The sequence below is a fragment of the Meles meles genome, chromosome 12 (assembly GCF_922984935.1).
Source record: "Meles meles chromosome 12, mMelMel3.1 paternal haplotype, whole genome shotgun sequence".
Classification (NCBI taxonomy): Eukaryota; Metazoa; Chordata; class Mammalia; order Carnivora; family Mustelidae; genus Meles; species Meles meles.
Genome location: NC_060077.1, coordinates 30,581,757 through 30,606,118, shown reverse-complemented (window position 1 = coordinate 30,606,118; position 24,362 = coordinate 30,581,757). Strand labels below are relative to the sequence as shown.

General features: G+C 53.4%; 4 protein-coding genes across 4 annotated transcripts; 1 reads left to right on the top strand and 3 right to left on the bottom strand.

Annotated features, from left to right (window-relative positions):
• Positions 1-2,635: 2,635 nt before the first annotated feature.
• Positions 2,636-11,272, bottom strand: ZNF70 (zinc finger protein 70). The gene is made up of 2 exons (XM_046024076.1): positions 11,145-11,272; positions 2,636-7,896 (listed from the first exon to the last, which is right to left on the bottom strand). Exon 2 carries the CDS (start codon positions 7,817-7,819, stop codon positions 6,473-6,475), a length of 1,347 nt encoding a protein of 448 aa, XP_045880032.1. The 5' UTR covers positions 7,820-7,896; positions 11,145-11,272; the 3' UTR covers positions 2,636-6,472.
• Positions 11,273-12,764: 1,492 nt separating this feature from the next.
• Positions 12,765-13,941, bottom strand: VPREB3 (V-set pre-B cell surrogate light chain 3). Its single transcript, XM_046025965.1, has 2 exons — positions 13,861-13,941; positions 12,765-13,172 (listed from the first exon to the last, which is right to left on the bottom strand). The coding sequence occupies exons 1-2, from the start codon at positions 13,907-13,909 to the stop codon at positions 12,856-12,858; spliced, it is 366 nt and encodes a 121-aa protein (XP_045881921.1). The 5' UTR covers positions 13,910-13,941; the 3' UTR covers positions 12,765-12,855.
• A 2,292-nt stretch (positions 13,942-16,233) lies between these two features.
• Positions 16,234-20,133, top strand: C12H22orf15 (chromosome 12 C22orf15 homolog). The gene is given in 4 exon segments (XM_046025985.1): positions 16,234-18,493; positions 18,495-18,831; positions 19,062-19,136; positions 19,217-20,133. Coding segments are annotated over 4 exon segments (609 nt in total). The 5' UTR covers positions 16,234-18,436; the 3' UTR covers positions 19,357-20,133.
• Positions 20,134-20,268: 135 nt separating this feature from the next.
• Positions 20,269-22,482, bottom strand: CHCHD10 (coiled-coil-helix-coiled-coil-helix domain containing 10). The gene is made up of 4 exons (XM_046025984.1): positions 22,325-22,482; positions 21,625-21,832; positions 20,588-20,735; positions 20,269-20,485 (listed from the first exon to the last, which is right to left on the bottom strand). The coding sequence occupies exons 1-4, from the start codon at positions 22,363-22,365 to the stop codon at positions 20,466-20,468; spliced, it is 417 nt and encodes a 138-aa protein (XP_045881940.1). The 5' UTR covers positions 22,366-22,482; the 3' UTR covers positions 20,269-20,465.
• Positions 22,483-24,362: the final 1,880 nt, after the last annotated feature.

Genomic DNA, 24,362 nt, shown 5'->3' with positions numbered 1-24,362 from the left:
AGACAACAGTCCCCCGAAGGGCACCCTTCCTCTCTTCCTGCCAGAGGAAGGCATGTTTGAGAACATAGGGTTCGGTGTGGCGGGGGCATGGAGGGCCTGGGTGAGGACGAAGGGTCACGTCTGGAAGGGCCTACAGGCTGGCCTCAACAGAGGTTTACATAGAAACCAACAGGGGTTGGGACACCTGGATGGTTCAGTGGGTTAAAGCCTCTGCTTTTGGCTCAGGTTGTGATCTCAGGGTCCTGGGATCGAGTCCCACATTAGACTCTCTACTTAGCAGGGAGCCTGCTTCCTCCTCTCTCCCTGCCTGCCTCTCTGCCTACTTGTGATCTCTGTTAAATAAATAAATAAAATCTTTTTTAAAAAAGGAAAGAAAGAAAGAAAGAAACCAACAGAGGTGTTTGAGGAAGGGAGCAACCCCATCCGACTGAGTCAGAATGATCACGCGGACACAGAGGGGAAGTCAGGTCAATGGTGGGAGTCCCTGCAGTGGGCCGGCGGTGGACAGCAGCAGCCCTGAGTAGGAGCAATCAAGTGACAGGAGGAGGTGGCCTTGAGAGAGTAAGGCCCAGACTTGGGTTGGGGAAGAGTGAATGAGAAGGCAGGAGAGGAGGTGGTGTCTGGCTCTTGGCTTGAGATCAGCAAGTCCGGAGAGAAGAACAGGTGAATGTGTGCTGAAAAAAAAACTCCTTGCTATGCACAACAGGCAGGAGTAAGTCCCCTTCACACAGCACAGGCTCCAGTCTCCAGCCCACCTTGAGACATGGTGGCAGGTCCCTCCCCTCCAGGACTCAAGTAAAAAGGAAGATGGGCAGAGAGGGAGGCCCCTATAGGGGAACTCCCAAGATAGGCCATCAGAGGGAGGGAGAGGCATTGGGCTTTATTTATAAGACCCACACAAACCCCTACCAGCCTCCAAGAAGGCAACTGTGCCCCCTTTCAACCCCCCAGCACAAGCCTAGGACAGCTCTTCGCTTTTGGAGTGCCTGCAGTCCTGGGAGAAGACCCACCCAGAACCACACAAGGGACCACTTCCTTTTCCAAGAGGCCATGTGAGGGTTACATAAAGAGCACATTATTACTTGGCTGTTTGTGTCTCACTCTCACTTCAGGGGTTCCAGGATCTGGAAGACCTAAGTGAGGTCCAGAAGGCAGAAACGATGGTGCTTCCAGTGATCTCCAGGGAGAAGGTGAAGCCTGGCTAAGGGTGTTGGGGAAGGGTGTCGGAAGCGGGGACTGAAAGACACTTCACTTGGGGAGCTCTGGTAACAACGCTTCACATGTTTGCAGGCGGCCACCAGAAGGCACTTCTGGACCTCAGAAGGCAGGCAACCCCCAGGGGGGAGGTCGTGGACCCTCAACAGTCTTCAGCATGTGCTCCCCACCAGCATTCTGAGTGCGTGCAAGGGTATGGCCTCTGGTGCAGTAGGCATGGTCCACATCCTGACACCCTAATTCCACACTCACCAGGCAGCCTTCTGATGCAGTGGCCTGGGTCATTAGATACTGAAGATGGGGTTCTCCGACAAGAAAAGGGCTTCTCTTTCCCCATCCTCAGTAATTCTGTGCATTGGCACTCTGGCAAATACATATATCCACCTTTTGTGACGTTGGTGAATGTCCACTTGTCCCCAAGGGCTGAGCAGCTCCAAGCGGACAGAGAATACTTGGTTTTCACTTTGGACTGTGGTGACTAAACCACTTGATGCCTGAAAAGTCCTGCCAAGAGCTGCCCAAGGCTGCAGCAGAACCTCCAGAATTCTTCCTTCCCACAGCTGCCGGGGAGATCTGACACCAAAGCACCTCACTTATGCTACAGTCATGGCCTCTGTTTCCCCACCTACCACAGGAGGGGCCAAGTGACCATATTCTTGAGCCTCTGAAATTGTGACAGTGCTTCCCCCTACCACCACAGGAGAAGGGGAAGGGCGAAGGCTGACCAGGGAAGCCACCTGGGACAGCCAGGTGATGGGGAAGGGGGTTATGCAATTGGCGTTCCTGCTTCTCATCCACATGACTATACACGTTGACTTGGGGAGTGTGGGGAGGGATCTGTGTGGTCTAATTCTTTGCTACATCTAGCAGTTTTTTCTAAAAAGTAAGCCACAATGTACCATTCCAAGTTATGTTGAAAGAACTTTGGGAATGAGAATCGAAAATTGAAATATTTCAATCCTCTTCGCCCCCAGCTTGCCATGCAGGTTTGTATGTCTGACTCCTTTCAGTTCCACTGGGCTGTGTGGGGGCATCAGCTAGGAGTGCTGCAACCAGAGGCTGACTTCAAGAGTGGGCTCAGGACAGAGCCTGGCATTGAGCAAGGCAGGAAGGAGCAGGTGTGCCCAACGATGGACCCTCAGGATCCCCAGAAATAATACTCCACACGTGGTGAATAACTCCTAGAGATGGAGCTTAAATGAGCATGGCCTCTTCTGGGTTAAGTGAGTTCATCTATATAAAAACATAAGCATGAAGATAAATTATGCCTAACTCTAAATTGTGATATGAGAACTTCTTGCATAAAATGAAAAAGAATTATAGAATCAGAAACTTTGCTGTTTATAAGTTATACAGCAAAATATATACACAAATTTTGAAAATAAAATGCTGAGTGAAAGCAACTCTCATGCAGATGCAAACTGAAAAAAGCAAGGGGCTTCAATTATGGTATCTGGAAAAGAAAAATGTAAGCTAGAAGCATTCAAAGAGGCAAAGAGGGCAGAGAAAGGCACAATTTTTCAATATAGTACTATTAAATATATATGCTCCAAATATCCTGGTACTTACTTAGTGATACCCTATTTCTCAAAAAGGATTTGAGAAAACTACAGATCACATCTAACATTGCAACAATGAACATAAAATAGAAACAATTGAAGTGAAACAGAAATAACAAAGTAAAAAACAAAATCAGACTACGATCTGATCGTGTCAGTGAGTGCTCCTAACTGTTTTGGGGCTCACAGAGCCTTTCCAGAATGTGGGGAATGCTACATGTCCCCCCACCCCCTGATCCAGAACAATCCATTCACATTCATAACCCCCAGCTTTGTTCCGCCCCCTATGCCAACTCTACAATAGACCTGCGCGCTCCTGGACTCCTGGGCAGTCTGCAGACCCCAGGTTAAGAAATGTAAAGTAAACAACAGGGAAAGTATGAACTTGAATAAAGTAATTTAAAAACAAGTTAACAAACAGAATGGATGGAGTACAAACCCATTTCTTGAGAGTACACAAATGCTTTATAAAAACCAATCATATCTTCAGGCCCAGCGTCATTCTATGGACACTTAGAAATGTTGATACCACACAGCACAGTAAGAAAGAACGGCAATAACCTATGCACTCATCACTTGGAAGTACAGAAAAAAATAACAACCCTTGGGCCAAAAGGCAATTCCTTGTACGGTAACAAGAACTTGCATGTGTCAAGTTGAAAGAGTGCAGAAAAAGCTCTAAGAAAAAAGTCCCAGACCAGAGTACCTGCATTTACTAGAAACATTAAAAATATGATTAGCTATAGCTAAATAAATTCAGAAATATAAAATATGAAGTTAAAAAAAAGAGCAGACAATATATACACTTGGACAAAACCATCCAATTAGTCAACAAAACCGAAAGCTGGAGATTTATAAGACTCAACATCTAAGTTAAGAAGGAAAGAAGGAAGGGAAAAAAATGTAAGACAAACAAAAACAACAACTAAATCCAAGGACGATTAAAATATTACCAGGATGTTCTCTTGTAATACTATACTGTTCCAGAACCTAAATAAATTGAAGGATTTGAAAATATATAAAACGGTGAAGGAATGCGAACAGAAAGGACTAGTTCCTGCTCAGTCTTTGAAAAGTACCTGGTTCTACCACGGTTATGGGAGAATCTGTCCACCCTTCCAAAAAGGGGGTCTCAATGTTGCATAAATTGTCAAAAGGAAGGAGGAGACGCGGGCCGGGGGATGAGGAGGAGGAAAAAGTGCATATCCCAAAATGCAAGAAGGGCATAAAATGAGCTAAGGGAAGCCGGGAGACGAGGGAGCGTCCAGGCAGGGTGGCCTGAAGCCCCTGTGGTCTGTTCCAAAGGAGCAAGCCAGATTGGCTAAAATGGGGGCTTATCTGCAGAACAGCCCCTGAGGGTTGGTTTTAAGGAGAGTGGTGGCATGTGCAAAAAGATGCTTTAGGAAAATCAATTTGGCTGGGGTGTGCAGAAGCACACGGAGAGACATCAAAGGTAGGAAACTGATGACTGCCAGGTGAGGACAGGCCTGACCAAGGCGAGGCCAAATGGGGGTGCCAAGGAGGTAGATCTTGGAGGGGGGCTGCTATTCCACCCACGCCAATCGGGGTCTCAATTCTCTCTGCACTTTTAGTAAGTGACTGCAGACCCTCAGTGCAGGCCACCTGCAGACAATACGTGGGGCCAGCTGGTCAGGCTGTTCTAGCTGGTGGTACGGTAGGTTCTAGGAGACCTGGGTGCCGGCTCGAGGTTTCACACATTCATGTAACAGAGAGGAGCTGGACAGGAGCAGCTGCTGTCCCCATGGCTGGGACGCCCGCTGTCATCCCCCCAGCTGGAGACCTGGCCTTTTAAAGTCTCCAGCCTGCCAAGCTCCACTTACTAAGTAACCATTACTTGCCCATTTGTATTCATCAAAACAATACATGACCGCCAAGCTGAGCTTCTGATGAGCTGAAACAGTCAGTATTCCCATGAGGGGTGGTCATGGGATCCCAGCCATAAACTTTTGGAAAACTTCAGAATTGCTCAGACTGCCACTGAGGAGCCTGGGGGAAGGCAGTACCAAAGAGATCCCGGTGGACACACGAAGGCCCAAGGACCAGGGCCAGACCTCTCAACCAGTCAGACACAGTGCGGCCCGTGCCCATTCCTGGAAGAAGGGAGGTGTGGGGACTGAGACAGAATGGCCACCTTCAAACTCTGCTCATGCCAAGCACATTTGGGAGACGCTGGGGTCTCACGATGCCTAGCAGAGGGCTCACACCCTGGCTACGTACTAGAACATTCTAATCACCTAGGGAGCTTTAAAAACATACCACTGTCTGAGCCCCGCCTCTGGGGATGCCAACCGAATTGGTCTAGGCAGGCAGCAGGCAATGGTACTTTTTGAGCAAAGCCTGAGGAGAGGAGAGAAGCATGGGGACGCAGGCCACACAGACCACACTGCCGCTGGGGAGAGCTTCAGGATGGCATCTGGAAAGGGTCCCTGTGTGGGAGGTGGCCCCACAGGGCACCCACAGCCCCAGGGGCAGGCTGAAGGGGGTGATGGAAAGCCTGAGCCCCAGTTCAACGAGAGGGTGGGCTGCAGGCCCTGGCATTCAGGGAACCAGCAGGGGTGCCTCTCCGGCCTTTAGGAAATAGATCTCTGGGTAGGGCAAGGGTCCCTCTGGGTCTCCATCCTCAACTGCTAGTTGCCAAAGCACTTCCTGGCTGGTTTCATTCTGAACAGGAGTCAGCCAGGTCCCAATAGCCCCATCTCACAGATTGAGAAACAGAGCCTTGGAGCTTCCTCGAGGTCACACAAATAGGAGGAGCGGAACTGGGATCTGAACTGAGACCTCTGACTGAACGGCTGTGTTTCCCACATCCCCCAGCACTGCAGAGCCACTGGACCAGAAACCAGCCATGGGGCCGACCAAGGCACGCTGTGGTCTGGGGAGCCCTAGGTCTTGTGGAGAGGTTATTAATGGAGGGCACTAATGCCTTAGGCCAGGCTGAGTCAAAGCCAAGGTCAAATGTCCTCTGGCCTACAGGACCAAACCTCTACCGTCCTATGAAAGAGCCATCTGCCAGAAACCATTCTTACTCTAACCCAGAACAGGGATCAAGAGACCACGCCAGGGGCTTGCCACCCTCTTCCCCAAACCCAGAATGAGTCCTTCCAGACCCTCCCTTTCTTCTGTAACCTGTTGTTGATTGTCCCCACCAATGCTCAAGCCAGGTGGAAGATTCCATTTTGCTGTTAACCTATCTACTTCTGTATTCATTTTTCTTTAGCGGATTTGGACTGTGAGCACAGTTCTGTCTTCTCAAAGTGCCAGACGACAGCTGATGTTAAAGAGTCCATCTGACATTTTTGTGTGTTTCATTCAACTTTCTCCCTCTGTTTATTCTTCTGGATTTTGACAAAGGCAAAGAGATGGCAAAACCCAATCTCCCAGGCTTGGGAGTCAAATGTGAATGACTTGAAGGCCAGGTCTCTTGTGGGGTGTGCGTCTGTTTCAGAGGCCTTCCCATTACTCCACCCTCCCTGCCACTCAGTAAACCAGCTGCGTGTGGGGCGCCCGGGGGTCCGTGAGGGGGCCTGGCTGCTAGCGTGTGTGGCCAGAAGCGCTGGGGGTGGCACATTTCCATTTGGCCCTGGGATCAGGGAGGTGGGCAGGGTCTTTCAGACAAGGCGATGGGGTGTGGGCTCCATCTGGGAAAGGGTCTCAAGCTTTGGTGTGAGTTCCTCCTTCTAGAGCTTCTCCCCAGCATGGATTTTCTGATGCCGAATAAGGTGTGAGCTTCCCCTGAAGGACTTGCCACATTTGTTACACTCGTAGGGCTTCTCTCTGGTGTGGGTTTTATAGTGCTCAATAAGGGCTGACCTGTGCCGGAAGGCTTTGCCACACTCGTTGCATGTGTAAGGTTTCTTTCCGGTGTGGATTCTCTGGTGCTGAATGAGGGCAGAGCTGTGGCAGAAGGCCTTCCCACACTGGCCACACTCATAGGGCTTCTCGCCAGTGTGGATGCGCTGGTGCTCAATGAGGGAGGAGCTCTGGCTGAAAGCTTTCCCACATTTATGGCATTTGTAGGGTTTTTCACCGGTGTGGGTCTTACGATGTTCAATGAGGTTGGAGCTCTGGCTGAAGGCCTTCCCACACTCTTCACATTTGTAAGGTTTCTTCCCAGTGTGAATCCTCTGGTGCCGAATGAGGTGGGACCTGTGACAAAAGGCTTTCCCACAGAGATCGCATTCATGAGGTTTCTTGAGCGTGTGGATTTTCCGATGCTGGCTCAGGCCAGAGCTCTGGTTGAAGGATTTCCCACATTCCTTACACTGATAAGGTTTCTCTCCTGTATGGATTCTCTCGTGTTTTCTGAGACTTGAGCTCCGGCTGAAATCCTTCCCACATTCCCTACACTCGTATGGTCTCTTTCCAGTGTGGGTTTTCTGGTGTTGCGTGAGGGCTGAGCTCTGGCGAAAGGCTTTTCCGCATTCCCGGCATTCGTAGGGCTTCTCCCCAGTGTGGATGATCTGATGTCTGAGAAGGTGTGAGCTCTGGCTGAAGGCCTTCCCACACTCACAGCACTCATAGGGCTTCTCCCCAGTGTGAATCACCAGGTGCCTGAGGAGGTGTGAGCTCTGGCTGAAGGCCTTCCCACATTCCCGACATGCATAGGGTTTTGCAGGTGGTGCAATTCTGTGAGGCTCGTTAGGTCCTGAGTGTGCCCTGTTCGCCTTCTCACAATTGTGTTTACTGGGTTCCTCTACACTGTGGATTATCTGACACATACTAAGGTCTGATTTCTGGAAGAAGGTTGGGCTGAAGATGTCATCATCCTGGGGTCTGTTCACTGGGGGGGTACTCTGATGCTGAACAGGACTTGAGCAAAGGCTGAAATTGCCCTCATAATCGTCATGTTCCTCGTCTTGCTCTCCGAGAGGGATCTCCTTATAAATAACAGCCATTTGCTCTAAACCTCTTTCCTGAAGAAAAGGGTCCCCCAGGTCCTCCTCTGGGAAGAGTCCTTGCTGCATCTCTAAGCTGTCCCCAAACACAAAGGTCTCACCAAACTTGGCTGCTGGGGGAACCTCCATTGTGAATCTAGTGTCACCCCCAATGACTGTATTTCTTGAAAGATCGTCTTCTTAAGGGCACTTACTGTTCTCCCAATCTGAGAAGAAAACAAGGGACATTGTCAAGTCTGCAGATCAGGCACCTAGGACGTACCTCCTGCCTGTGCCAGTATCTATCGTGGACCAAACGAAATAGGTATAAGATCCAAGCTGGCCCTTGAGATGATCCCCAATGAGTTAGAGACAAGTCTGTTTTATCAGAAACACTACAAAGAAGATGGACAGAATCAAGTGCTATGCCACGGGATCTAGAATCTAAAGACTGAAGGTGTTCAGAAAGGTAGATGAGGGGCGCCTGGGTGGCTCAGTGGTTAAAGCCTCTGCCTTCGGCTCAGGTCATGATCTCAGGGTCCTGGGATCGAGCCCCGCATCGGGCTCTCTGCTCAGCAGGGAGCCTGCTTCCTCCCTTCTCTCTCTCTGCCTGCCTCTCTGCCTACTTGTAATCTGTCAAATAAATAAATAAAATCTAAAAAAAAAAAAAAAGAAAGGTAGATGAGAGCAGAAGTGGAGCCACTGTAGAAAAGGGGCAAGATTCTGGCTAATGGAGGATCTTGACGATGGCAGTTTTTGAGAGAGTGCAAACTTCCCTCCTCTACTAGGTTAGCTGCAGCCCCTCCAATCAGGTGCCCAAGCCACAACCCTGGGAGTCAGCCTAGACCTTCCCCCTCTCTCACCCATACATCTAGTCTGTCCATTTCCTGAGGCTCTATTAAGGGGTCTCTGTCTCTCTGTCAGTCTGCAGCTCAGGCCTCATGCAATTCCCCAGGATCACTTCAATGCTCACCTCCCAAATGACCACCGACCCCCAGCTTCTACTCCTCCCTCAGGTCTGTGCTCTACCTTGACACCAGCGTCAAATACCCCAAACACAGGCCCGATAATCTGCCTCAGGATCTTGCGGCAGCCCAAAGCCTTCACAAAGCCCTTCACGCTAGCCGTCCCAGCCCCAGTTCCAGCTTCTCCTTCCACATAGCCCTAGCTGCTGCTTCATCCTCCTAACAGGTTCCCCTCCTGTCTGATTGCCACTGGCTTATCTTCCCAGACTCAGTCTTAATGTCCCTTTTTCTGCACCCTAAGTCTGGTGATCTCAGGCTCAGGGACCTGCAGAGCTCATGCACGTGTCCATCAAAGCACTCACAACCCTGGATGGCAAACATGCTGCCTGAGAGCTCCCTGGGGGCAAGTACTGTGCTCCTTCAACGTGAAGCCCCCAGCCCCCAGTACAACAGGACAATCTCCACACACGGTGGTTGCATAAAATCATGACTGAATGGAAGAAAAGTCATGTTTTCCTGCTAGAACTGATGGCTATACTTTTTTGAGGGGACGGGGGGCACAGAACTCTATTTAAATAAATCATCTAGGAGATACAAATAAATAAAAGATAAAAGCAGAGGTGCTCCAGTTAAAGGGGGTTGTTTTCATAGGGACGTGGACGGATCCCGAACACCCCCCATTTCACTGTGGTGGACTCTGAGGGAGCCTCTCGGGACCTCATTCAGAAATTGCTTTACAAGGGGCGCCTGGGTGGCTCAGTGGGTTAACCCCCTGTCTTCAGCTCAGGTCATAATTTCAGGGTCCTAGGATCAAGCCCTGTATCGGGCTCTCTGCTCAGCAGGGAGCCTGCTTCCCCCCACTTTCTCTGCCTGCCCCTCTGTCTACTTGTGATCTCTCTCTTTCTGTCAAATAAATAAAAAATAAAATCTTAAAAAAAAAAGAAACAGAAATTGCTGTGCAAGCTGAAGGGAAACCCCAGGAATCATAACGATAATAGCTCATGTTTATTGAGCATCTACTATGTGCTAGGCACTACTAGACCTTCTATAAGCACATGTGCATTTAATCCTCACAATTCTATATACAAAGGTACTATTAGCAGTACACTGAAGCATAGACAAGCAGCTCAAAAACACACTAAATTAATCAGCATAGTCGCAATGGAACTCATTCCTATTTGGAAACGATTTTTTTTAAATGAATAATCAAGTGGCACGAAGGCCAGGTGTGGAAAAAAAGCACAGAACTGAACTATTCTCAAAAATTCTTTGATCACTTAGCTCCCCTCCCCCTCTTCTTCAGCAACCAGAATCTCCCATCCTTCAGGTTCTCCTGATAGATTTCATTGGGTCTAACAACCCACCGATTTCATCCTGGCTCTCCACTTCTAGTCCACCTTTCCCTGTCTAGCTTAGACTCTATTGTGGATCGAACCATAGACTCTGACCAGCATCACGTTCCTCACCTCCTTGCCCTGCTACAACCAGCGGCCAAATACCAAAGCTCTCCGTCAATTCCTCCTAAGATGTTAAATGTTGCCAAAGAAAATCATAGGACTGTGTACTGCACCGAGACAAATTTCAAGTTTCCAATTCCAGCTGGGACTTCAGCATCTTCAGCTCTTCCATCCAGTGACCTCCTTATGGCCAATCCCTCTCCTCTCAGACCTCACTTTCCCACCCCTTTTGGCAGTGCTCACCAAAAGTTCCCTTCTCAAAACCCTTCATTTCAGAAGTTGCAAATTGGCAGCCTGAGGATCCTGCCACAGACGCGTTTTGTTTGGCTCGGGAAAGAGTTGGAACCTTTTCTTTTTGTTTGACTTAGCTGCCAATATTGGACACTCTGTAGGTTTCAGGCTTTTTCTTGGAAACCTGGAAGATGTGATAAAAACGGGTCTACCTTGTCATTAAACCTACCTTGCATACCTGAACGCCTCAAGATTTTGAGCCCCCCACCCCCTTTCCCACCTCCTTCTTTATTCCTTTCATTTCTGAAAGTTCTTCCCCCCCACCCCCGTTTGAATGCTCTCCAATCCCTTTTTCTTGGCATCTGTGATTACAACTCTTCTTCCACCCACCTGTTAAATCCTGATGTTTCCAAGGTTCCCTCCTTAGGGGTTTCCCATTCCCACTATAGACCACCTACATGCTGAAGTCTCCACGCTGTTTACAAAGTTGGCGATCCTTTATCTGTCCTCAACAATGTCTTAAATATTTTGGGACCGAAGATCCCAAGGTCTGGAACCCCAACTTCCCACCTCTCGGGGCCTTCCTTGGCTCCTCCTGTATCCGTCACCCTATGCTTCGGGGAGCCCTCGGGGCCGGGCACCCGGGAGACCCTCGGTCCGGTCAGGGTTTTCTGGCTGGAGGCCCGCGGGCGGCTGAGGACACGCACACGCCACTCGAGCGGCGACGCGGAGCCCCTACATGCTTCCCACCGATGGGGGACGCCCACACCCAGGGCCACCGGAGGGACAGGTGATTACACTGGCTGACGCGGAGCCACTCACCTGGGCCGGGGCGGGGCCTCTCACCTGGGCCGGGGCGTGGCCGCGGGCGGGCGGGGCGGGGCCGCACCAGAGTTGCTCCAACCCGCGGCCGACCCGGCCTCGCTCAGAAGCAGCTGCTGACGCGGAGCCCGTGGCGGCCCGAGCGCCCGGAGCCCCGCCCCCACCCGCGGGCACTTCCGGGACCGCTCTAGGCCGCGTGGAGGACCCAATGTCTCGGTGCTCCTGCGGCACCTGGCGTCCTCGCACTTAGGCGCCGCGACTCTAGGCTCCAGGGCTGGAACTGGTGGTCTCTGGGCGGTTCCCAGAACAAATCCTGGCCTTGGAGGAGACAGCTGGTTAGCCGTTGGCGGGAGTGCAGAAGAGGAAACTGAGGCCGGGAAAGGCGGGCGGGCGTAGAGCCGCAGGCAGGCGGCCAAGTTCCCGCTGCACTTGTCCTGGGGATGGGGACGAGCCAGAGGCCACGCGGGCGGCGGGGGTCTTCGGGAGAAGGGAAGGGGTTCCTAGAGCTGTGGAGCCTGTCACCCCGCACAGGCCCAGGGGTCCTGCATGATTCACCCTTCCTGGGCAACCCTGGTCCTGCCTGCCGGGCTGGTACCAGCAGAGACAGACGAGAAGGGGCCGAGTGAGGGCCCAGGAGACAGCTGGGAGTGGAGGCTGGACTCTGGAGACCCGGAATTCCAGTGCATGTGAGGGATGACCTCCAGACATAGGCGCTTCTTAAAGGAACCGGGAGGGAAGAACGGTGTGTTTTTGAAGCCTGCTCCAACACCTCCCAACTCCCACCACACACCCAGACGCTCAGCTCTGCTTCTAATAAGGATTGCTCCCCCACCCAGTGCCCCCCACTGGGCCCAGTTGCTCAGGTACAGCCTTCCCGGCCTGTGGGAGAACTGGTCAGGGAGAGGGGCACAGGCCTACCACTGGTGACCAGTAGAACACACATTCCTAATGGGAGAGATGCTGCCCAGGGGCACCTGGGTGGCTCAGTCAGTTAAGCGGCTGCCTTCAGCTCAGGTCATGATGCCAGGGTCGTGGGATCGGGTCGCACATCAGACTCCCTGCTCAGCGGGGAGCCTGCTTCTTCCTCTCCCTCTGCCTGCTGCTCTGCCTACTTGTGATCTCTTTCTGTCAAATAAATAAATAAAACACTTAGAAAGATAGAGATGCTGCCACCTGCAATGAGTACCCTTTGTCCCAGCTCTGGGGTGCCTCCGAGTGGCCCCACCCCACATACATACTCATACCTCCTCCATGCCCCATCAAGGAGTAAGCAGGGGCTCCATAAGGACCCAGTCCAGCCACCCCTTGAGCGCTGAACCACAACCAGCCATGCAGAGCTAGGAGCAGCAAGAGCTGGTTCCTTTTTCTCTTCCTCCAGCTCCTCAGGTCACAGGAAGCCCAGGCCACCAGTCTAGGCCCCCTGGGGGCCAGTGGAGGGGCTGGACCCCGCCCCAAGGATCTCAGGTGCTTCCTCTTCTGTAACAATCCCCAGAATCCCTACCCCCACACTCCCAGTCACTTTTTTCAGCAGGAATTTCACGGCCCTCAGAATAGTTACTGTTCATGTGTTTGATATTATTTTTTTTACATGTTTAATATTGTTAACCCATTTTACAGAGGAGAAAATTCAAGGTTTGGAGAAAGAGGGGGGCCCAAGATCAGAGTGCAAGAATGAGAGGTGGACAAGAAGCACTCAGTCCACGCTCCACCCCTAGGATGTGTAAGCCACAGAGCAGTAATAATCTGCGTCGTCCTCGGGCTGCACGGGGCTGATGATCAGGATGCAGGCATTGTGGGCAGCGTCTGTGGCTGCCGAGAAGCGGTCAGGGATGTCAGGGGGCCGGTGGTAGTCGTCCTCTGAGCGGTAGTAGAGGAGGTATCGGGGGGCACTGCCTGCCCTTTGCTGATACCAAGACACGCCGTACTCCCCGATGGTGGCATGGCGGGGGCTGAGCATGCAGGAGAGTTGGGCCACTTGGCCTGGAAAGACCAGCAATGCATCTGGCTGGGGCAAGCCTGGCTGAGAGACTGAGAGAGAGAGAAACTCGTGGGCTCCTTTCTTCCTGTCCCCACCCGACAAAGGCTTGGTCTCTCTCCAAGGAGACTCTGACCCCCGAAAGGCTCATAGATCTGTGCATAGAATTGAGATGGCTGGGGCACAAAGCTGACAACTGTGTTCAGTTGAGCACCTAGAGTTCAGAGTGTGGGACTGGTGGCCTCTGGGTCCTTCTCTGCCAGCCCCCATTCCTTACCCCTCAGTCACACTGGTTCTTCCAGACTCTGGCTACTGCCACCACCCAGAAACCTCCTGGGCTGTCCATCCATCAGGTCAACCTCAGACAACTGGCTGCTGGGAATCTTGTCAAGGATATTTTGTCTTTGAGGCCCTTGGGTTAGCTTCCCATGTGAAAAACTAAAAAGGTGACCGACCAATTCCAATCTCTTCTGACACCCCAAAGAATCAGAATCAGAATTGTTAGGGATCCTAACAATCTGCTCATTCCCCATTGACAAATGGGGAAACTGAGGCCCACACTGAGAAGTGACATGCCCCAGGTCTAGGGCAGAGTTATTTGTAGCCAGTTCTCCCCTCCACCTTAATGCCCCTTCTAGAACCCTCCCACTGCCCACATCGATTTGCTTCCTTGCAGGGGCCTTCTGGAGTCAGTGCCATCCCCCACCCGACCCCAGGTGAGCCAGGCCTGGGGGAGCTCACCGGACAGGAGGGTCCCAGTCAGAAGGAGGGCTAGATGCCAGCAGGCCATGGCCAGAGGCAGGGAGGCAGACAGGAGTTGCTCTGTTGGGAGTGTCCCAGGTGCTTCAGAGCACAGGCAGGGGAAGCCCCTGGACCATGACAAGGCATGCAAATCAGCCCACTGACTGGGGGTGGGGGCATGGGGGTACAGTGGCTGGGGCCCAACGGCGGGCCCTATCTTCCCAAATGTGGATGGCCTGGCCCCACAGGTCCTCCTGAGAACAGAAATCCACACATACACGTGCAATTACAGCGAGTAGATGCTTTTTTATTGAGGTGTAACTCACGTAGGGTAAGGTGCACAGATTTTAAGTGTATGCCTTGATGATTTTCTTAATATTTTAATTTATTTATTTTAGAGAGAGAGAATAGGGGAGGAGCAGGGGGAGAAGGAGAAGCAGACTCTATGCTGAGCGTGGAGCCTGACATGGGGCTCGATCCCATGACCCTGAGACCATCACCTGAGCTTCAACCAAGGGTCAAATACTCGACCGACTGTACCACCCAGACACCCCTGGCTTGATGATTTTATTTATACTTATACCCTGCAACCTCTACTCAGATCACAATTTAGAATGTTTCCATCTCCCCGGAAGGCTCCCTCATGTGCCTTTCCCATCAGTAACAGGCTCTCTAACCCCATGGGTAACCATCATTCTGAGTTCAATCACTTAGATCAATTCTGCTTGCTCTAGAACGCCATTCTAGGGAATGGCAGTGTGTTCCTGTTGCTCCTCCTTCTTCTGTTCAGGGTTATAAGAGTCACCCATATGTGTACAGCGGTGTCTAATTCATTCTCATCGTTCTTTGTGGATAGACCACCGCGAAGCCATACCTTTGCCATTCTCTTGTTAATAGACAATTGGGCGCTTCCCAGTCTTTAGCCATTACAAATAAAACTGCTGGTGCACTTGTGTTCTCTTTTCTTCTGGCAGACACCCAGGACAGAAGTTGCTGGGTGGAGGGAACATGCGCATTTAACTTTAATAGATAACTCGTAGTGTTCTCAATGGGGTTGTACAGATCTTGCGCCCCCGTCAGCGGGTGGGAGAAGTCCGAAGACATCCTCACTAGCACTCGACATAGTCAGCTCCTTTAACTTGCCAGACCAAGGTGCCTGGGTGGCTCAGTCGGTTAAGCATCTGCCTTTGACTGAAGTCATGATCCCAGGTCCTGGGCTCCCTGCTCCATGGGAAGCCGGCTTCTCCCTCTCCCATTCCCCCTGCTTGTGTTCTCTCTCTCATTGTGTCTCTCTGTCAAATAAATAAGATCTTTAAATAAAAATAGAGATAAAGAAACTACAAAGCTCTCTCTCGCCTTCTGTCTGCTGACCCAGTGGGTGCTTCCCTATGTGTCCCTCTGTGGTGCCACATGCCCCATGCTCTAGAGATCTGTGGGGAACAAACTCTTTTCTCAAAGGCAATCTCCTGGCCTGCTGGCCTTAGCATACCTAAATAATTATAAAAGTAATTAAAACAGCACGTTCTCATTAACTCAAAGCCTTGAGAGCTCCCTTGGGGGAGGTTATAAAGCCCCACCTCCCCAAACGGGTCCCATTCTGTCTCTAACATCTCCTTAGGGCATCTCCAAGATGCCCTCAAGTTCAAAGACTCCTTCATGGCAGCACTGGAAATGAACCCTTGAGACAACAAGGATGGTTGTTGGAGCTGAGGCTTTAGGGTTCTGCATGGACATTCTTCTGGAATTTGGTTGCCGCCCATCCTGACCTGTGGTCTGCCAGACACAGGTCCCCAGGGACAGTGGTGTCCAGTGTTTAAATAAAACTGCAAAATACTATTTGTTGGCACAGTGCTCATTCTGAGCGCTTGCAGCATTCTGAGCACCAAGGTAGAACTTTTTTTTTTTTTAAGATTTTATTTCTTTATTTGAGAGAGAGAGAGAGAGATCACAAGTAGGCAGAGTCAGGCAGAGAGGGGGAAGAAGGCTCCCCGCTGAGCAGAGAGCCCCATGTGGGGCTCAATCCCAGGACCCCAAGATTATGACCTGAGCCGAAGGCAGTGGCTTAATCCAATGAGCCACCCAGGCGCCCCTACCCCTTTTTTAAATACATAATTTAAAAAAAAAATTTATTTGTGACAGAGAGGGATAGAGAGGGAACACAAGCCACAGGGGAGCTGGAGAGGGAGAAGGGGGCTCCCAGGGAGCCTGATGTGGGACTCAATCCCAGGATGCTGGGGTCTTGAGCTGAGCTGAAGGCAGACGCTTAAAGTGTTTTAAAGTGTTACCATGTTTAAGGGGCACCTGGCTGGCTCAGTCAGTCGGTAGAGCATGCAACTCTTAACCTCAGGGATCAAACCCCACACTGGGTGTGGAGTCTACTAAGAAATAAAAGAATAGAAAAGAAAGAAGAAAAGAGAAAGAAAATAAAGAAGGGAAGAAAGAGAAAGAAGGAAGGGTGGAAGGAGGGAAAAGAAAAAAGAGTTAACCACGTTTAATCCTCACTAGGACTCTGCTGAGCGGTGTTCTTACTGCCCACCCCCCATGGGGGAAGCACTGAGCTGAGTGCTGGGTGAGCTGCACGGAGGATCCAGTCCTCCTCTGGAGTCAGTGGCCCAGTGGGCAGGACAAATAGCCTAATCACCCTGGTGGGGGTGGGGGGGCGGTGCATTTTTAAAACCTTGGGGAAAGGGAGCTGGCAAAGGTCGGAAGCCTGCTCCAGACACCTACCTGGCACTCTGGCTGAAGGGGTCTGGTAGGGGCTCATGGAGAGGGGGCAGGAGACAGAAACCGAGAGACAGAGAGGGTGCTAAGGGGGAGGAAGGAAAGAAGATGAAGAAGAGAAGAGAAGGGGGGAGAGAAATTCAAAGAGAGGATGGGCATGGATGGAGAGGCAGAGAAACACAATATCCTGTCCGCCAATGTCTATCCTGGCTTTATGCATAACTGCAAAGAACTGAGAACTATCCAAACAATAGCAGGTGAATGGATCAACACACAGGCACACCCTGACAATGGGACCCTCCTCAGCAGCAAGAAGGAACTAGCTGTTGAGTGACTTGTGTGCTGAGTGAGAGAAACCAGGCTCCAAAGGCTCCATGCTAAATGATTCCCTTTACACAATTCTGGAAGAGGCAGCGGCAGGACACAGAGCCGTGGTGGCCAGAGGCTGGCACGGACTACAAAGGGGCATAAAGGAATTTGGGGGCTGGGGATGAGGGAAATGATCTGCCTCCCGAATGCGGTGGAGGTTCTATGAGATTTGTCAAAACTGGAAAACACGAAAAAGTAAAATTTTACTGTATGTAAATCATAGCTCAAGAAACTTGCCCAAACAAGGAGAGAAACAAGGACAGAAGGAAAGAGAGGGGAGGGTGGAGGTGAGGAGAAAGGCAGAGAGGGCAGGGAAGTGAGGACAGGGAAGGGGGCCTTGAGAAGGTAGGGGATCACAAGGGTGCTGAGAATCCCCCTGCTTCCATCAGGCCACAGTCCTACCTGCTCATAGTTTTCCCAGTACCGGGGGCCCCGATAGAGGAATATCCTTGCTTTCAACCTGGGAGCTCTGTCTCTCTCTCTACTGGTGGGGGATGTGGTCTTGGGCCATCCCTGGACCACAAGCCTTGAACCTCCATTGCAGCCCTGCCTTAGGGAGTGCCTGTACTCCTGCACCAGATCCTGTTACCGGGATACTGTGGGGTGGGGGAAGGCATTTCCTGCCTAGATGACTTAGCAGCTCCCACTGCCATGGAGACAAACTTGGAAGCTGGGAGGGCCTCAGTCTCCTCGGGCTGCTCTGAACCAGCGGGCAGGAGGAAGAGGAAGCCAAAGGGACCCCTTTAGACTGGTGGAGTCCAGACCTAAGGGTGGCCAAGCAAGGATCTAAGCCCAGATCCACCCACCCATTCCCCCGTCCCCCACACATTTCCTGGCAGTGCCATCCTCCCCATTAGATCTCAGCCCTAGATCCTTCCATAGCTGGAAAGTCAGAGATTGGGGGATCAAAGCCCCCCCATCTGTCTCCTCTCTCCTACAGCTATGTTTATTAAAGTGATGTTTGGAGGTAAGTGGGGTCCCATCCCTACAGATGGGTAGGGGGGTGGTACATTCAGAGGCTTGCTTCCCTCTGACCTAGGGGAGATTAGGGAGGCAGTGTGGGGAAGGGGGATGCACTTGTGTAAGAGGATGGGAGGTTAGGGAAACAGCTCTATGAGGAGGCAGAGAGAGTGCTTGGAGTCCGTTGTGGGGCAACCCTGATAGCTGGGCCCTGGGAAATTCTCATGGCTCCTCTAGAGGACCAACCACCACGTCACCATGGGGTGTGTTGTTGAACTACACAATCTCTAATTCGGTGGGTGGTCAAGCTTTAGGGTATATCAGGCACCTAAAGCTCTGGCCACAGTTGCAGATTTCCTGCCTTCCAGTGGCAGGTGGGGCTGGGGTGGGAAGTGAGGTCCTCTGCAGAGGCAGCACTGCGTGCAGGAGACAGGAGCTGTGTGCCCTGGTCACTGACACCTCAAGAGATGGAGGAGGGTACAGGCTCAATAATGGAGCCTTATTCTCCGCTCTGGTTAGAGAAGAGATGGAAGGAAGATAGATGGTCCCAGACTGGGGGGAAGGAGGGGGTTGCATTCACTCACCTCTGCCCCACCCCTACAGCTGGCTGCTGGGAGCTGGTGAACACCTGGTGCAGCCCCATGACCCTCACAGCCCACCTGAGGCACAGGGGGCAGGTGCCCCCAGATGGTGAGGGGGCAGGGACGGGTGCTGGGGAGGAGGGGCCAAGGGCCCCCAGGCAGAGATGCCAGCCCTGCCTTGCCTCCCTTTCTACCTTCCCAGCGATCATTGCCCTCCTGGCTGAGGACGGGCACTTGGTGAGTCTGGATGAGGGACTGGAGGAGGGGGCTTCCCTGGCCCCTTCCATGGGCAGCCCCCTGCTGCAGGAACGTGGGACCTACGTCCTCGTGCAGATCTTCAGTAAGTGGGGCCCAAGATCTCCTCCTGGAGTTATGTTGGAATGAGGGAGGGGGGCAGCAGTCGAGACCACTGGAGGCCCTGGCCAGCCCCCCCACCTTTGGCCAGGACCTAGCCCTGACCCTTTCCCTTTGCCTTGTCAGCCCCAGCCAGTCCCAGCAAACAGGTCCAGAGTGAGAGGTGGGGGTGGGGACTAGCAGGCCGGTCAGGAATTGGTCTTCCTCCCTCCACAGAGGGGGAGGATGGGGCCCCCACCCGCTATGAGTCCCTCCTGGAGAACCTGGATGACCAGTACCCAGAGCTCGCAGGTGAGTGTCACGGCTGAGCCTCAGGGGGAGGGTGCACCTTTTTCCCAGCACCCATAGGTAGGGCTTCCTGGGCCTTCCAGAGGAGCTTCGCCACCTGTCAGGCCTACACCCTGCAAGTGATGGCCGGAAGAGGCGCACGAGCACTCGGCGTGGGCACCAGGAGCAAGGTCCCCTTTCAAGGCCACGAAGGATGGGCTCCCTGCCATCCAGGTCCCGCTAGCTGGGGCCAGAAGCCGGCTAGGTAAGGAGGAGACACGGACACCTTGGGGGATGCTCACACCCAAAGTCCCAGGGGACAGGCGTTATGTGTGCTGATAGACCACAATGACCACCCCCTGCACCCCACAAACACACACACACACATACATAAATACCAACAAGCAGGATGGTATTCCTTCCAACAAGGTGGAACACACTGGCCCGAAAGACATCCCCACCACTCCACCTGACTCTGAGTACCCAAGTTCAGGAACATCCTCCATGGCCTGGAGAAATCAAACAGAGCCTAGCACACAGTAGGTGCTCAGGGCGGGGCTGATGCACTCAATGAAGGCAGCAGCCCAGAGCACGTGATCGTGAGGTCTGCGTTGGCTGTGCAGGTCCTGCTCGTCTGTTCCAGCAGGTCCTGTGATCTGGCACATCACAGCCAAGTGGCTGAGCTGGACTCCGATCCAAGGGGGTTGGCCGTGACCTCTACCGTGTGATCAGCCCCAAAGAGCAGCCCAGGGCCATTCTTCTTGCAGAATCTGGACTTATGAAGAAGTTGCATCAGCCAGAGGGGCAAGGTCATGGAGTGGCTGTGAGGACACCATGGGGGGGTGGCCCCCAAAACGTGGGTGCAGAGAAAGGGATCCAGAGGCAGAGACGAGGGTGAAGGGAGAGCAAAAGACAACAAACAGGCTTGTCCAGGGATTCCAGTCCCCAGAGTCAGATACCCTTGGGGGTCCAGGTTAATATCTCACTCCTATCTGGACTGTCCAAGATCATCAGATTACAACAGCCCTCCTCCCCAGCCCCCACCCAGGATGTCAGCTTAAGGTAAAGCAATTCAACCGCACAGATGGATGGACATGCGGTGATGCTCTTTGACCCTATCCAGGTAGACAGGCTAGTGAGAGGGCACATGGCAGGCTACAGTCTAAAATAAACTCTTTTAATTGCACATCTGTGTCTCCGGTCATTTGCAGGGTGAGAAACCCCGTCCTCACTCCCAATCCCAGCTACGTGGGGACAATCTGACATCATGGTCCAGCTGTCGGTGAAGGGGGGAGGGCGGATGGGAGGGTGCAGGGCTGGCTCATGGATCTGCACCAGTCTGCACCTGTCTCTTCAAGGCAGGGAGCTCAGACCTGCAGAGAGAAAGGGGTGGCACGGGCCAGTGGTCAGCCTGCAGGTACAACACGAGGGACTGTCCTTCCCACTCCGGCCTGGGTCAGGGGCTGCTCGCTCACCGTGGTTGTATTTGCACAGCTTCAAGGCCTCGCTGAAGCCCTCACACAGGGACAGGTCACTCTGAGTGGTGGAGCAGTCCAGGAACTGCTTGATCTCGTAGGCGCAGGGCCCCATCTGCAGGGGCTGGGGGCCAGGGCGGGTGGGAGCCTAGTGTATGGCACAGGAGGCAGCAAAGTCGGCTCCAGGTTGGCACCCAGAAGTGGGCTCCAATGCTGGGGGCCGCCAGCCTCTCCCCACAACCCCAGCCCAGGTGCCCCTGGGCTCCCTGGCAGGCTGAGTGACTCAGGGGCCAGCCTGCCCTGTCTAGCCCCACCTGCTCTGTCTGAGAATCAGAAGCCCACAGCCCTTTCACACCGACTCAGCTGATGCTAGTGCCAGTATGGACAGCATTTTCCAATTCCCTCATAATGGGCTCACTGAGTAGGCAGGGCCTGAGAGATGGGAGAAAGCTCTAGAAAAGCTAAGCGTTGTGCTTATACTCTTGGCGTATAAGCCCCACCCCCACAAGTACAGCAGCTTACAGGCTCAGCCAAAGCAATCCTCATGACCCCTGACCCTGCCACTAAGCCACATTTGGCTCCGGACTAATGGGGTGCCCAGTAGGGCATCCGTGAGCAGGAAATGGGGCTCACACCTGCTGCTGGCCACCCCTTGCCCTCGGGATGTGGGGACTACAGGGCAGAACCTGGGAATGGGGAGAGCTGGGGCTCAGAACTTCAACATCCCTCCACTAGGGTTAGGTTACCTCGAGCCACTCTCTGAATTGCTAAGAGCTTTAGTTTCCCCATTTTTAAAAGGCTGCTTGGTCCCTAGAAGTCTAGGGACCTTGGCCTCAGGAAAGGGGCTAGGAGAGTCTGCCTGTGATCAACAGGGGGGATAAAAGCAGAGAGAGGAGTAAGACCCTTCTTGGAAAAGTCCTGGGCCTGAGGCAGCTCTGAAGGCGCCAGGGCACTTCTCGCTGGACATTCCGGCAGCTTCCTACTAGTGTGACCCTTATGGGAAGTCGGCCTCAGTTTCTCCTGAGTCCGCTGCTCACCTGCTGGGCGGCAGGCTGGGTAGGCTCTGAGCTCCCCCCGCTGAAGGCTCCGGTCAGGGCACTACCCACGACGTGTCCCACAGCCGAGCCCACGGCCACCCCAGCGGCCGTCGACGCCATCTGCGCCATCAAGCCGGGCTGGCCCGACGAGGCGGGGGCCGGTGCAGGGGCCGAGGGCGGCGGGTGCGCGGGCGGGTGAACAGTGCGGCTGCGGGGTGGGGGGTAAGTAGGGTTAATTGTGGCCGGACCCCTGAACTGGGGCCCCAGGGGCGCGCAGCTCCTGGACACGAACCCCGTCCTTCCCCTCCTACCCTCTTCGCCCTGAGGGTGGGCGACCACCCTCTTAAGACACGCGGTTGCGGGGCGCCTGGGTGGCTCAGTGGTTTAAGCCGCTGCCTTCGGCTCGGGTCATGATCTCGGGATCCTGGGATCGAGTCCCGCATCGGGCTCTCTGCTTGGCAGGGAGCCTGCTTCCTTCTCACTCTCTCTGCCTACCTCTCTGCCTACTTGTGATCTCTCTCTGTCAAATAAATAAATAAAATCTTTTAAAAAAAAAAAAAAAGACACGCGGTTGCTGCACCCCCGCCCCTCCCCCCACCAAGATGGCGCAGCAGCCGCCAAGGTCAAGCTATTGCGCCCTTGCGCGGGACTGCCCACGCTTCCCTAGCCCCCTCCCCAACCGCTCCTGTCCCGCTCACACCTGGCTGGCCGGGCGGTCGCGCTTCGGCTCCCCCGGGGCATGATGGTGGCGGTGAGACGCGGCCAAGCGCAATCAGAGAGGGCGACAGTGACAGCGGTCCTGTCTCGGGGACGAACGCGGCACCGCTAAACACTGCGAGCGCAAGGGGGCGGAGCTTAGGGGACACGCCTCCAGAGGGAGTGGCTGAGCGTGGGGTGGCGCTCACCTTCACGCGGGTCTCCGGGACCTGTCCCTTATAGCGTCACCTCGTCTCAGCACCCTTCTTACCTGGCAGAGTTACCCTGCGCTCTGGCCCGAGCTGTGTGGACTCGGGCCAATGCTGCAAAGTGCCGAGGGCTGACCCCGCAGTGATGAGCCAAGTCCCTTCAAAACCACAGCTGAGGGCATCCGGGTGGCTCAGTCTTTAAGCGGCTGCCTTTGGCTGGGGTCATGACCCCAGGGTCCTGGCATCTAGTCCCACAATGGGCTTCTTGCTTGGCGGGAAGACTGTTCTCCCTTTCCCACTCTCCTCGTTTGTGTTCCCTCTCTCGCTGTCTCTCTCTCTCTCTGTCAAATAAATAAATAAAATCTTAAAAAAAAAAATCCACCACCGCGGAGCCCAGGGAGTGGAGTTGGTTGCTGTCCCATCGCCAGAGAAGAAATAGGGAGGCGATCGGATAAAGCCAACAAGGGAGGGGCACCAGGCGCCAGACCAGGCTTTGGCCCCCCTCCCACGGACTGGGTTTACCCACTACGACTTGACCTCAGGGTCCCCTGCTGGGGAGGAGGGCGGCGGGGATACAGGGGAACAGAGCTGGGAAGAAATACCCAAAGGAAGGCCAGGCGGGATTCTTTTTTCAGAGCTCCCGCCAGGGGGCGCCCGGAGCCCCTCTTCGACTCCCCGGTTCAAGTGCGCGGCAACCCTTCGAAGCCTGGCGCAGTACCCTCCTCGGGTAGGATGACCGCCCCCTCCATTTCGCCCAGCACCCCGCCTGACACCCTAACCCGCAAAACGGACGCAGCGCGGGACACTGACAGCGTTTACGGGACATACAAGCAGCATGCCTATTCCAAAGGTGCCCAGCGGCGTTTGAATTCTGTGGCCTCGCGATTTTACCACCTTGGTTCCAGGCCAAGGGAAGGGTGGAGGCGCGGATTTAGGACGCTTCCCAGCCTTTCAGGAACTTGAGGTTTATGTTTTTTTCTGAGTGATTTCTCGGTGACCATATTATTAACCTTGGACTGAGAGGAGCTCTGATTTCTTTACCCTCCCCTATCACTGTCCCATGTGCCCTGAGGTGGGAGGTGGGTACAGGGCTTGTGGCACCAGGATTGTAGGGAGGATGAAGTCACCCCAAGCAAAAGTGAGTCACTTTAAAGAAACAGACTGCTAACACTTGAGGTCTGTCTTCTCTTTCCTCTCCTGTCCCTCAAGGAGTCTCTGTGGAGCCTTCCCGGAGAGGCTTCCTGGAGAGGACTCCCAGGACTGGGACCAGGAGGGAAGGGTTGAGTGGATCTGATTGCCCTCCTCTCCCTCTTTGACTCTTTCCCTTACTCGGCCCAGACTGGGTGCCCACAGTCTCACCTTGCAGCTTCTCAGGACACTGCCTGGCGGGATGGGAGCCACTGCCTGGGTCTGGGCTCTACATGGTTGCCCATGATGGAGCAGATTGCCTTAATGAAGTGATGAGGCCCCAGGTCATGAGAGCAGAGGATCCCTTCCAGAATATGGACACCACCCTCTCCTTTGATTTTCAGCTCCTTTCTCTCAGATCTCAGGGGCCTGGCCCCTAGGGCCCCTGTGGAACAGGTCAGTCTCTTGGGCAGCTGGTGCCCCACTCAGATACCATCCCCCCCACCTACCTCAGCCTGCTGATAGCACCCTCCCTCCTCACTCCTCCTCTTGCCTGCTGGTCTGGGAAAGACTGAACTGGTCCCTTCCTCTTGGGCCCTCAGTTTTCCCATTTTTAAATTGTAGTTCTGTTCCAAGCTGGGGGGCTGGCCAGCCTCCTCCTTATGCCTCATTTTCCCTTGAGACACATCCTGGTATCTTAAGAGC

What these genes read in the sequence shown, in the direction of transcription:
- ZNF70 (XM_046024076.1), bottom strand. Translation starts at nt 7,819, where the DNA reads ATGGAGGTTCCCCCAGCAGCCAAGTTTGGTGAGACCTTTGTGTTTGGG.
- VPREB3 (XM_046025965.1), bottom strand. Translation starts at nt 13,909, where the DNA reads ATGGCCTGCTGGCATCTAGCCCTCCTTCTGACTGGGACCCTCCTGTCC. An exon ending in GACTGGGACCCTCCTGTCCG is followed by an intron (nt 13,173 to 13,860) that starts GTGAGCTCCCCC and finishes TCTCTCTCTCAG; the next exon opens with TCTCTCAGCCAGGCTTGCCC.
- CHCHD10 (XM_046025984.1), bottom strand. Translation starts at nt 22,365, where the DNA reads ATGCCCCGGGGGAGCCGAAGCGCGACCGCCCGGCCAGCCAG. An exon ending in GCGACCGCCCGGCCAGCCAG is followed by an intron (nt 21,833 to 22,324) that starts GTGTGAGCGGGA and finishes CCCACCCCGCAG; the next exon opens with CCGCACTGTTCACCCGCCCG. An exon ending in GCTGTGCAAATACAACCACG is followed by an intron (nt 20,486 to 20,587) that starts GTGAGCGAGCAG and finishes TTCTCTCTGCAG; the next exon opens with GTCTGAGCTCCCTGCCTTGA.